The 13,409-nt window shown below is 38.9% G+C and overlaps 1 protein-coding gene across 2 annotated transcripts; it reads left to right on the forward strand.

The window, feature by feature from the left end:
• The first annotated feature begins 407 nt into the window (after positions 1–407).
• On the forward strand, positions 408–10,243 carry pdcd10b (programmed cell death 10b). Of its 2 annotated transcripts, XM_061062358.1 has the most exons (9): positions 424–554; positions 1,778–2,718; positions 3,265–3,485; positions 4,348–4,401; positions 5,373–5,490; positions 5,654–5,780; positions 7,943–8,021; positions 8,122–8,204; positions 9,407–10,243. In XM_061062358.1, exons 3-9 carry the CDS (start codon positions 3,396–3,398, stop codon positions 9,486–9,488), a joined length of 633 nt encoding a protein of 210 aa, XP_060918341.1. In that variant the 5' UTR covers positions 424–554; positions 1,778–2,718; positions 3,265–3,395; the 3' UTR covers positions 9,489–10,243. The 2 variants fall into 2 exon arrangements, with proteins under 2 accessions (XP_060918340.1, XP_060918341.1); XM_061062357.1 differs by lacking the exon at positions 1,778–2,718 and having other exon boundaries at positions 408–554.
• Positions 10,244–13,409: the final 3,166 nt, after the last annotated feature.

Here is a 13,409-nt window from a genome sequence, read left to right on the forward strand (position 1 = left end):
TCACAGTATGAAATGTAAAATGTAAAATGATTGCAGAAATATAAAAGAAGATAAATATTGCACAGTATGAAATGTAAAATATTGCAGAAATATAAAATAAATATATCACAGTATGAAATGTAAAATGTAAAATTATTGCAGAAATATAAAATAAGATAAATATTGCACAGGATGAAATGTAAGATATTGCAAAAATTATAAGTCGTCGTTATCAAACAAAAAACATCGTCACAACCATCATCATCATCATCAATAATATTTTTGCAAATGTCACTGTCTGTATATTTTCTGTAAGATAAAAAAAAAACTGGTTATGCTTCTTCTTTGACTCACTTGCAGAGTAACCCGAAAATGCTCCAATAACAGACATGTAAGTATTTTTATACGACGTCACACACAGGCCTCTTCTGATTGGATGACGTGTGTTTACGCAGCAACGGTCCGGAAGATGTCGCTCAGGCTGAAAAACTTCCGCCTTAAGTTGTAAAGAAAACATAGCAGCTAAAAGGGGAAATCGACGGCATAACCAACTCGTTTAAGAAGTCAGACAAAAGGTAGATACAAGTTCCCATTTGACACGCATACACACGGATTTACGCATACGTCCTTAAGCAGTTCGTCGACGTGTTTTACGACGTCGATAAGTAAAAAATCTACAATTTACTACAGCTAGCACCTGAGCTACCTGCTAGCAGCTCGCTACCATCGATTTGGTCGATTAGGCCTCAGTTAGGTTTCTAAACGACTAGCTGCGTTATTATTTATCATATCAATATGTTTATCTATAACAATTGTTGGTACTATTAATTTGTGTCGTGTTTTACAGTATTTTAAACAGTAAGCCTCAATTAAATGTCCATCAGCTACTTTCTTAGCCATGTCCAGTTAGCCGATTAGCTTTTCACCTGGAGCTGAGGTGGAATCAGTTTGCTCGTCGATTTAGCCTTCAGGTGAGCCAGCTGTCGTGTCAGACACATTAATATTACTGTTTCACTTACCAAAGGACGCATATGACAGTTTTATTCGGCAAAAGTTATCGACGCGCTATCCGAATAGCCAAATGCGTTGACGTTAGCTACACCAAGCTTTACTGACAAGCATTGTTTTCCTGCCTATTACAATTCATATAAATATAATATTTAGGCTAAAATAAGGAAAGGAGAGTGGTCTGTCTTTTCTATTTCCTTACTGCCTGTGTCTCTAATATATATTATGACACATCTGGCCTTGCTGTCACCTGTCAGCTGATAGATAAGTGTACCACTCCCCTTGTCACAGTTAAATAAACATACAAGTCCTCTATTACCACTACCTACTTCATCATATAATAATATAAATAAACATACAAGTCCTCTATTACCACTACCTACTTCATCATATAATAATGTAGAGTAAATGTACAGTGTTGGTTGAAATAAAAGTGTCAATTAATATCTGCTGAAAGGTAAAAAAAATAACTACAAATCCAGACAGTGTCATGGTTTGTCGCTGACATGTTTCTACTTAACAATAATAATAATAATAATAATACATTTTATTTATAAGCGCTTTTAAAACCTCAAAGACACTTTACAATAGTTAAAACATAAAGAACAACACAGTAAGGACAGACTAACGGACATCGCAGCATTACACACAAATCATAAAGATAACAATAAAGATAACAACAATAAAGGTAAACTACAGAAAACAGAAAATACATCACAATCATACATTAAAAGCTTGTTTAAAGAGGTGAGTTTTGATAAGAAAGTCTTCCCCTTGTTTGTACAAACAGATGCAGCTGTTTATCCCTTCCGAATACCAATTCCTACGCCCAAATCTCAACCTAAACCCCTCAGTGGTGTAAAGTTTAAAATCTTAATACCTCACTTTAAGAAGGAATCATTTTGATCAGGCAATAAAAGGCCAGGGGTTCATGAGTCACCACTCTTTGGCACATGGTAATGGAGTGATTATACATTTTAATTTATAAAGCACTTACAAAGACACTGTACATAGTCAGTTTTGAGTGTGATGGGTTTGTTCAGCCTTGAATATGTGTGGGGAGTGAGTTCCAGAGGGAGGGGGCAGCTATGGAAGCTAAGGCTCTGATCCCCCCCCCCCCCCCCCCCAGGTTTGGTGCTTGGTTCTGTGTGGTGGTGCCAAACTCAGGTTGGCATTTTAAGAACAGAGATTACTGGGAGGGGTGTGACAGTGGAGGAGGTTATTGGGGTAGGAGGGGAACTGCTGGGTAAAGGCTTTGTGTGTGAGGAGCAGAATTTTGGATGCGGTACGGGACACGGAGCCAGTGGACATTTTCAATCAATCAATCAAACTTTATTTATATAGCACCTTTCAGACAAATTCAATTGCAGTTCAAAGTGCTTAACAAGAGTGCAGAAAAGTTATTGAGGAAAAGTAGTTTAAAAGTAGTTTATAAAATCATTGACAGCAGTGAATTGCAGGACAGCAGTGAATTCTTCGGGAGCGGGTGTAGAAGGCGGGCTACAGAGTTCTGGATTTATTGGCTGAATCAGTTTAATTCATAGCTGGAGCTGAACATCATCCGGTGCAGGCACCTGTTTTAAATGTGGACTGGTCACATCATAGCCAGTACCCAGTTTGTGCCATTACTGATACATTGGACTAGATCTGGAAATCCCTACTAGTAAAAAAGATGTGTAAAAATAAATGATTAATACCTACATGATCGGTGTACAGGAGCCTACAAGGGATGTGAGTACAATAATTTATTTAAATATTGTTAACTCGTGATGACAGAATACATTTTCTCCTGATAACAGAATTAATGTTAACAACGGGTGAAGTTATCTGGTTATCTTGAGAAAAGATTAAGAGATCACACAATCTTTTTCCAGAGTTCACAGGAGAAATGGAAAGTCACCGGTTTGTTGATCAGTCCTGATTTCAGCTTTCCAGCACTCTGTCGGTCTGGTGTGTTGATTGATCATTGATAATCCCTGATCTAAATTCTGGAGTTTAAATCACGTTATACAGTCATCAAGATGTCCTGTTTATGTGTGACAAACATTATTAGTAATGAGAGGCACCTTTTGTTATCTTGTGATTACAATTAATTACGTATTTATCGTCGGATCAAAAAGCTCATTTTTCTAAAAGAATAAACTAATGAACTTAATACATAATTAAAGGTATTGCATTTGTACGAATCATATATACCGGTACTTAAAAGAAATCTATTAGAAACGCTGCCATACAAGGTTTTATTAATAACCTGTTGTTATTGTTGTTCTTTACCAGGCTCTTGACATTCTGGAGCTTGTGTGGATTTCAGAGTGTGTGTGAGTGTGTGTGGGTGAGTGTATGTGTGAGTGTGTGTGAGCTGCAGATTCCTCCTCACCTTTTCATCTATAGCCGCTCCTCCCTGGAGGATGACAATGGAGGAGATGAAGAATGAAGCGGAGACAAACTCCATGGTATCCATGACACTGTACGCTGTGATGTACCCAGTTTTCAACGAGGTAAAACATCTTACGTTGACAGAAGAGACCTTTGGTACAGCATCTGTCTCGGTGTTGAGTGTTTGTCAGTTTAATCCCTTGTGCCTTCATTATTAGTTAGAACTTGAACATGAGTGTTTTTTTTCTTTGTTACGGAGCAAAAAAATGGGTGCTGACATTGTTTATCCATGGCATAAATACCCCAAATTCACATCAACATACAGAGTTTGGCACATTGTCTCCACTAGTATAGCATACTCAGCAAAAAAAAAAAAAAGGTATTATAAGAAGGGTCACCACCACTTAACTTGGTGGTGACCCTTCCAAGACATACAGCAGCAAAAACACACAGAGAGACACAAAGAGAGACAAAGTACAATTTACAAAACACTACATCATTAGAACAATATATCACGCAAGTCTTGGAGTCAGTAGTTCAAGCAGTTGAGCTAGATCGACATCCTATAGGATCTGCTTCCATGTCAGCACTGAAGTTTTCTGTAAGCACTAATATGTCAGACTTCACAAGAGTAGAAGAAACTGAGTTATTGTAGTAGGAGTCGATTTTTACCAACATGATTCATGTTTGCATTAGATTGATTTTAAACACATTTAAAAGTGTATTCAAAATGTTCAAATACCGGCATGGTTAAACCTTACATTCCAATATCTATATTATTTCCTTTATGGGCTATCAAATTAATCGCTGCAGTTAATCGAGATAGGTAGACGTCATCTCATCAATGAAAGGAACATTATTTCATCTAAGAACACAGCTGTAGAGGAAACCTCTGCAAGTTCTGCTCTAATTTTGATCAAAACAGCAGGGCGAAGATTTAGCTAACTTAATGCGTCTTTTTCTTCCTTTTTTTCCCCCCACAAGCTCGAGAGGATCAACTTATCAGCAGCCCAGACACTCAGAGCAGCCTTCATAAAGGTAAGACTGTTTCTCTATCACACGACCTAAAACATGAAAGCCCTATAACAAAACTCCTTAGCTCCTTTTTTTTTTTTTTTTTTTTTTACACATGCACTCCTGAACATTTCTAGAAAATGTTTCAGGACCGCCAGAGCCAACCCCTGAAATGTTCCACAGTTGTTTTTCCACACACATGTCCCTCACAGGACGCTGTAGTCGTAGTGTTAACAAGATATCCAAGAAGGCGGCTGAAGTCTTTCGCCTTAATGAAAGATTTGCTGTTATATCTATTGTATGTGTAATAAGATACATATAATATCCAATACAGAGGAATCCTTTCAACACTTGAATAATGTATGAAGCTATATGCAATGTTAGCGTTTCAATGTGTTTATTGTGCTCGAGTGATTGATAATCAAATGATTGACTTCAGCTGACATCGCTGCATTAAAGCTTCTGATATTCAGACTGATGTCTTGATTTTACAAGTGATACGTGAGCCGAGTCTCTAGCCAAGACTTTTTGTCTATTCACTGCTGTCGTTGACGTGGTAATAGATTTGCTCTGTTCTGCTGCTGCTGATGAGCCGTAGTGTTCACTCTGTGCTCAGATGAAGTATTAATGAAGGAGACACTGCTTTGTCGCTCTCCAAACCAAAGGGAGATGTGCTCACCTTACAGCTGTTTGGCTGTGACATTTGTGGGTCTTTTGTTCACTTGTCTCACTGATTGGTGTCTCTGCTGCCCCCGCCGCTTCCCATGCTGCTGCAATTCATGGTTGAATAATTCAGGAGCAGCACTTTTATGCGTTCGTCTGAACTTACATTCAATAAAATTCTCGCTTTGTTCTCCGTGACTCAAATGAAGCCTCGTATTGCTTTTGTTGGAGAAGAAAAAAAGCCCTCTTTCCCCTTATTTTTCCTCTCATATATGAACGGCTTACTTCTCTTCCCAGCTTATTATATTTCTTTCTTTTTTTTTTTTTGTTAGGCGGAGAGGGAGAACCCCGGCCTCACTCAGGACATCATCATGAAAATCTTGGAGAAAAAGAACGTCCAAATCAACTTCACTGAATCCTTACTGCGCATGGCAGCCGACGATGTGGAAGGTGAGAATCTCAGAGGAAGAAGAAGAACAGAGATATTATATTTGAAAATGTCTTTTAGAGACTCTTGAATTCATGACCTTTAACCCCCGCTTACTGTTTTACCCCAGCGCTCTTTTCGATAGAAACCCTTTGTGTCTCTGTGCTGAACACTCTCTTCCTGCAGAGTTCATGATCGACCGGCCTGAGCAGGAGTTCCAGGACCTAAACGAGAAGGCCAGAGCCCTGAAACACATCCTCAGCAAAATCCCCGATGAGATCAATGACAGAGTACGCTTCTTACAGACTATCAAGTAAGTGTGAGCACACAGAAACACAAAAAAAAGCGTGCTATTTTAAACAAAAGTCTGCACTGTGTGTTCACAATGAGTCACTGAGCCAAACGTCGCAGCTGTGAGCAAATAATGACTTATTTTTCAGTTTATTGTATTAAAGTCTGGGCCGCAGTTTTTTGGGGTGAGTGAAATCGTAGTTTTTATCATTTTAACGTTTTAATTTTAAAAGTGTCTATACTTGGCTTGTTATTCAGTTCTCCTCATGAATCAATTTATGTGGGGTGGCCCGATCATAGCCGTGATGAGATGATCGGTTATGTGGCCAACACCACATTCTTATTAAAGTATATATAAAAAAAAAAATGTCAGCTGTTGGCAAAGTAGAGTCTTATTCTGTGGGGAAATCTCTCACTCTCTTCTTTGGATGTTGAAATCACACTGGGCAGACTGTTTGGATTTGTCGTCGTCCCCAAAACTACTCTCCAGTGTAACCCTCAGGCCAAATGTGGCTACTTCAACACAAAACACCAACACACCTGATTTTAATGCATATATATATATCTACCCCAGGTTAATTAAACCCCCTGCTACACTGACATAATTTATCACGCCGATCCCAGCATCCTTTGCAATCCTCACCACTGCACTATTGGCTTGTGCATAGTAGTTTAATAATCCATGATTAATTCAATTCGGTTTTATTTGTAGCATATTTCCTACAGATGTAAAGTCAATGTGCTTTACAGAAGACAAAATCAACAAACACATTACAAAAAATCACTAATAGATTCATAACCACATTTTCAAAAAGTACCCTCTACCATCCCATACAAGACACACACACACACACACCTGTTCCTACTGGAGCGTACACACAGGACCACACACACAAAGATATACTAGCAGCCAGAGGAAACAGAGAAAAGCAAGTATTAATGTACATGGAGATTAAAGTTCACCAGAGTCTTTGTAAGTGTGAACACATCTCGCCAATTACAACCTGGTTCCAAAAAAGTTGGGACATTTTATGAAATGTGTATAAAAAATGTGATTGTTTATAAAAAATCTAAATACAGTACCCCATTTAGAATTTTGATGTCAGCAACACGTTTAAAAAAACCAAAGAGATTATTTTCTTTCTTTCTTTTTTTGTTATTTTAAAAGTGGAGGGTTTGACCGTTCTTGCTTATTGTAGGGTCTCAGCTGTCAAGGGTCTCCTTTGTGTTATCTGACGTTTCATAATGCCCCAGACATTCTCTTTGGGTGACATGTCAGGACTGCAGGTGGGCCTATTGATCACTCAGTGTTTTATTACACATCCATGCTGTTGTAATGCATTCAGGATGTGGTTTGGCATTGTGTGGCTGAAATAAGCAGGGCCCTCTCTGAAATGTGTTTACCTGGCAGCATGTGTGTGTTGAGCCAAAACCTGTATACATACTGTACATCTGCATCAATGGTGCCTTCAGGCATGTGCAGGATACCCAAGCCATGTCCACTAAGGCCCCGTGTCCACTTTGGTTTTTGGTTTTGTTTTCAATAAAGTGAGAGCATTCGCAGAAGGAAATTGCCGCATGGAGAAAAAGCGCAGCGCCCACTGTCTTATTTCGAGTGCTCTACCTTTTTTGGGCATCCACTCAGAGCACTCAAGATGAAAATCTTTCAACTTTTGATGTCACCGGTGCTCTTTTCCAAATGTATGATATTCCCTGTAGTTTTGCTGCCTTGGGATCGGGTCTTGTACCTACATCCTGTTTGCTCCGTGTCTGATCGGGAAATAAACAATAAAAAAACACATGGGGAAAAAGTAACGGAGCCATGTCAGCCACGCAGTGGCCATTGTCAACAGACTGTTGTCATAGAGACAGGGAGAACAGCCGGCGCTTTTCTGGGGCCTGTCTGAGGGCCTGAAGATCATGGTCATGCAATATACGTTTTGGGCTATGTTCCTTGTGTACAGAGATGATTCTCTGAATCTTTTCATGATGTATTGTAGATGATAAAAACAGGTTCATTTGCTCGTTCTTATTCTGAACACGGTGTCCTATTACAGTAAACAGCTCGCCTTAATACAATGGCAACTAGTTGCTTTACAGACATCTCTAATACTTACTGTTCCGCCCCTTGTTGGAACTTGTGTTGTGAAATCCTCACTTTTGTTCTTCTTGTTTGTCTAACAGAGATATAGCCAGCGCCATAAAAGAGCTTCTGGACACAGTCAACAACGTCATTAAGAAATATCAGTACCAGAATCGCAGAGTGAGTAACACAGTTAACAACACAACTCTTTGTGTCTCACTTTGTCCTTGTTGTTGTTTGATGAAATTGGGTTTTGTGTGTTTCTCTGTGCACTATGAAGGCCCTGGAGCACCAGAAAAAGGAGTTTGTGAAATACTCCAAAAGTTTCAGCGACACCCTCAAAACATACTTCAAAGACGGAAAGTAAGTGTGACCCTAACGAATCCTCTGATGCTTTGTACTGTAATAACGCTGCTCATTGTAGACAAGCTGTCATGCTAAAAATACATTCTATTTTAGAAATGATGGAGTTGAACAAACTCCTTTCAACTCCGTGTGACTGAGTTGCAATCTGATTTATGCTGAAATATCTCAAAACAAGTCAATATGACGACTGTTCTGACTCCAAGTTCAAACTTGGAAGTCACTTTCAAGGGAATAGATTGACATTTTGGTGGTTTGGTTTGTCTTAGCTGCTTGTCTAATTCTATTAAGTCTGCCAAGAAGTAGTCCCTCTGCACATTGATAGAATGCCTTTATTGTCATTATACAACCAAATTAGAAAAGCTTCACCTTAAAGTACACACACACACAAGTACAGGCCTCCACAGCTACAAACACCTTGCATTCAAGTAAGATGTGCAATGTATGTGTAGAAAGTATTTACAGCAGGTAATGTATATAGCACAGTAAAGAAAGTATCTTGCCATGAGTACAGAATGACAATAAATATTGCACAGGTGAGAAAAATATGTACTCTGCGGTAGAAAAAAAATGAGAGAGAGAAAAGTATATGAATGTTAAGGTAGAAGGTATCCCTCCTGCACAGCCACAATCATTTTTACATGCAATGTTCAGTTTAACTGGACTTCTCTCGCTGGGATGCAAAATGGGGGACTTGTGTCAATGTCAGAAACCTAAATAAACAGTTACATTTAAAAACACACAAACACAAACGGTCCCGCCAATTCAAATCAACAACAAACTTAAAACTAACAAAACAGTGTTCAGCAGCTGGGCATGCTCATAATTCTACAGACAAAAGGTCATGAATACCACATGTACTTATTGACAATAGAAAAGTCCTTACAGAGATGGCAGTATAAGTCAGCTGTCAGAAAACTATGCAGCATGCCTTCCAAGTCTACACTGTGTGGTTAGCATTGAAGTGAAGGGTGATTGACAGAAACATGAGGAAGTACACTTTGTTTGAGTGAGTCTTTTGTTCACTTCAACTTCATCCATCAAAGTAGTCAGAGATTAATTTACACTTTGATGGAACAGTGTCCTAAAGTAATTACCAACAAATTACCCTTCATAAAGGATAACCTGTACAGTATATTGCTGGCACAGAGTTCCCCGCTTGAAATTGTTTGCTCACCTTCTACTTCTTTCTGCGTCCCCAGGGCGATAAACGTCTTCATCAGCGCGAACCGACTCATCCACCAAACCAACCTCATATTGCAGACCTTCAAAACCGTGGCCTAGCCCTCAGAGACCACCGAGCCCCATCCTCCCCATCCTTTCCCCCCCCCCCCCCATCCTGTGGGGAGAAACTGCTAGAAAGGTGGGAGCTTGAAGAGCGCCTGACCTGTATATGTAAATTAGACAGAGTTGATTTTAGGGTTGGGGGTCAATTCCATTGACGTTGAAATTCTAGATTCCAGTTCAAGAGACTGAAAAGTGCCATTTGTTTTTGTTTTTTAAATGTGGATTTTCCAGTCTTGAAATGGAACTGAATGGGGCCCAAAGTGTTGGTTGATTGATTTTATTTGGACAGTTTTAATTTATAACCCTGGTCTTGTTTGGAGTAGGTGAGGCGAGGTGTTTATTAAAGACTAATTGCCATTTTTCTAATGTATTCATGTTAATCATTTTACTTTTAGCTTTTCATTCATGGCTACACTTCTCACACAGCATTCAGTAGGGGTGTGTCCCAGTTGTCTCGGCTCCTTTTTCGTGTCATTTTGCCATGGTCTGTGCACGCAGGATCTAGCTGCGGGGAGAGAAAGCAGAGATGGACATTTTAGAGGCAGACTAAGATTTATTTTTTCTTTATTATCAGAAGACAGAAAGCCAAATGACTTCGAGCACAGTGTGCGCCTTAACAAGTCCTCTAACATTCCCTCCTGTCAGTTTAATGGAAGCCTGTCCCTGCTGCTGGGGGATGTAGAGAGAAAATTGACAGTTCTGTATTTAACTGATATCTGGTTGCAAATGTTCAATAAATAGTTTCCAAATGATGTTTTTCTATGTGTGTCCGTGTCAATTATGTCTGACATTACAAGAAGGGTGTATGCTATTGTTTATGAAAGAGCTTTTTTTGTTGTTATTTTCAGCATTACATAGACAAACACAGAGTTTACTCTTTGAATTATTAATTTTTTTTTATTCAAACGAGGCACCTGTTTTCCAAAATTTCGTAATGAAAGTACATCGATACTCCAGGTTAAGCACAGTGATAAGCTTGGCTCCTTAACACAGTAACTCAAATAACTACAGTTCCTAGAGTGGCCACTTGAGGCTGGCTCCAAATGAGTTAATCCCCATAAGGCCCTATATTAAAATTTCCATACTTTTCATCACATCAAAATGTTCAAAACCAGTGACCAAAAATAGTTTTGGTTTCCATAGCAATCATAACCATTCTTGACAACTGTAAGAGGTGTGCATGTTTAAATCAAGCTAGGCATAATTAGGGGTGTTGCTACTTTGAGTGGCAAATTGGTGCTGCTAGCTGGTGTTAGATATCACCTCCGCTAATTTGAGTCAATCAATCTTTATTTGCATAGCGCCAAATGTTATCTCAAGACACTATACACAAAGCAGGTAAAGACCTTACTCTTCATTACATCAAACACTTAGTGCTCATGATGGACTAATGTTGGGTCTAAGCAACATTTAGCAAAGTTAGAGTGACAGGCAAAAAACCTCGAGCGGAACCAGACTCATGACGAACAGACGTCTGCTGAAAAATGTGCTGGGCTTGGAAAGTGGGACTGAGGGTGATGCAGGAAGACGAAGGATAGTTACAAACGATGAATAAGATAGATACACTGTCAGTAATGATGGTAAAAGTACGTGTAGTATTAGCAGTTTAGCAGCTAAAGTCACCGAACTTGCCATTTAGTGTCTACGCCCTGTTACAAAAAATGTGGTCGCTTCTAGCATAAAAAAACGTGTTGACATTTTTGTTTTTCTTATCAGAACAAAATATATGCATTACCCATAACTCAACGTGGCCCTTTGTCAGTTTTCAAGGCTGTTTGTATGTTAGGCTTGTAACGACTCACGAGGCCAGTTAGCCTAAAGTGTAGAGGAGGAGCAAGATAATGAGGTACAACAGTTACAGATTTTCTAACACTGGACCTCTGCTACTTATATTTAAACCTGCATTCTGCGCATACTGTGTCGTTGCTGACTCAAGCTACATCACTAGACGACTGACCAGATTTCCCACAGCTGCCTGATCAGCCACAAAAGCATTGAATCACATTGTCACTTCTGCTTTTCTTTCAGTGTAGAACAATAATCAAATGGCCAAAGCAGTCCTCATGGCATTCTTTAAAGATTAGATTAGATGCACTTTATTGATCCACCTTCGGGAGATATTTGGTTATTACAACAGCTCACAATGGAGGGCAAAGGTAATCAAACAATAGATAACAAAATATACAAATAGAAACATGCTGATTATCACCATTGGTTTGTAAAAGGTCTGCAGTCTCACAGGTTGTGATCTAAGCGGTCGGTGTCTCCGGAAATGAGGACGAGCGACTGAGAGTGAGATGTAACCTAACAAGTTGCTGGGCTTTAAAAGGTTTCCATGTAAGTATTTTTCTGAGTATCATATGCTCAGCTCTGTGATTGGGTGTATTAGACACATGGTGAGTGGATTAGACCAGAACAACAACAACCTACTCCTTTGAAAAACCCTTTTGTAGTCAAGCCTTAGCAGCCTTTATGCAGATTCATTATGTAAATAATGCTTGTCATCATAAGGTCACTGCCCTTGATTTTGATGAGCATGAACATCCTTCTCAGCAGATGCTTCCTGAAAGTACCAGGCCATTTACTTGATACTGCACTTGTCAGCTGAAATATTGTTGTCTGGTTCCATGGGGCACTGGGACAAACACGTTTCCAGCAACAGCTGGAAACATCAAAGCAGTAAACCATGAAACTGCAGAGGGATAAAAAAGAAAAATAGGCCTGTCAAGGGAGGGGTCTCCATCCCCTTTTCCGGCTGCTTGGCAAGCCCCAAGACTAGTTATACCATAGTTTCAATACACACTGAGAAGTAAAGGGGCTGTGTTTTCAAATATATACAAAGTGAAAGAACCAAAAGATACCCATTACATAAAGAAGACTTGTGTGTCTGCTATTCCGTGACATTATGTTATTAGATAATATCCTTTTTTTTTAAAGTTACGAAGGCCATTATTTTAACTTTGAATAAATACATGTACACATAAACACAATCACACATGCATGGGTTGGCATTTGTAATATATTACAAGTAGAGCTATTCAATGAAAACAACAATGAAAAGAAAACAGAGGCTGAATACAGAAGTTGTACTTCATAAGCAAATCATTTTTCTGTAATAATGATGCCCATGTTGGGAAGTTGTCGGTGAAACAAGAAAAAAGTACCTAAATATGCTGGATCCATTAGCTTTTTATGACTTCACACTGAACCAGCAAACAAAGCAGAATGTATATCACAAGATTTTTTTTTAAGTACACTTAAATGTTCTCAAAATATGACCTGAGGGGATTAGAGGTGATTTATTTACTAACCTGTAGCTCCCAGACATGCTCACTTGTTAAAAGAAACACATAGTAACTTGATGGTGAGCATTATCAGCTCAGAATCCATCCATAGACATTTCCCTCAGAAGTTGGTTGAGTGGATAAAAGGGAAAGTGAATATTGGACTCTACCAGTTGGTAAAACACAACACCAAAAGAATACCCTTTTCAGTGTCTGATATTTTACATCAAACAACCATTTTGATATAATTTCTTCTCATAATAAACTGACATGCAGTTTCACCAAATACTTTGAATACAGAAAGCTTATGTGCAAGATGCCCCTGCGGTTTAGTCAGAGTCCTGTAGCTTTGTCATGTAGACATAGAAATCCTTAAAGGTAAATGTATCTGACGTTTCAATTTTAGTCACAGGCCTTTGACTGTGTCTTTAAACCTGCTGCAGACTTGAATATACATATAGAAGAGTCAACTTTTCTACTACTATGGTTAAATACTAACATTGTAAAAATATTGATGCCCCTGTTATTAAAAACGTACAAGTGCATGATCTGTGTGCAAAGATCAGAAAACTGTCACCTTCCTTAAATAAATAAAGCCCTTATTCTATCATTTCTGTCACATTTTGTTTGGCTG

Source organism: Labrus mixtus, chromosome 18 (genome assembly GCF_963584025.1).
Source record: "Labrus mixtus chromosome 18, fLabMix1.1, whole genome shotgun sequence".
NCBI lineage: Eukaryota > Metazoa > Chordata > Actinopteri > Labriformes > Labridae > Labrus > Labrus mixtus.

Coding starts and splice junctions, on each gene's coding strand:
- pdcd10b (XM_061062357.1), top strand. CDS start 3,396: ATGACAATGGAGGAGATGAAGAATGAAGCGGAGACAAACTCCATGGTA. Junction 4,402..5,372: donor TCAGAGCAGCCTTCATAAAG/GTAAGACTGTTT, acceptor TTTTTTTGTTAG/GCGGAGAGGGAGAACCCCGG. Junction 5,491..5,653: donor GGCAGCCGACGATGTGGAAG/GTGAGAATCTCA, acceptor CTCTTCCTGCAG/AGTTCATGATCGACCGGCCT.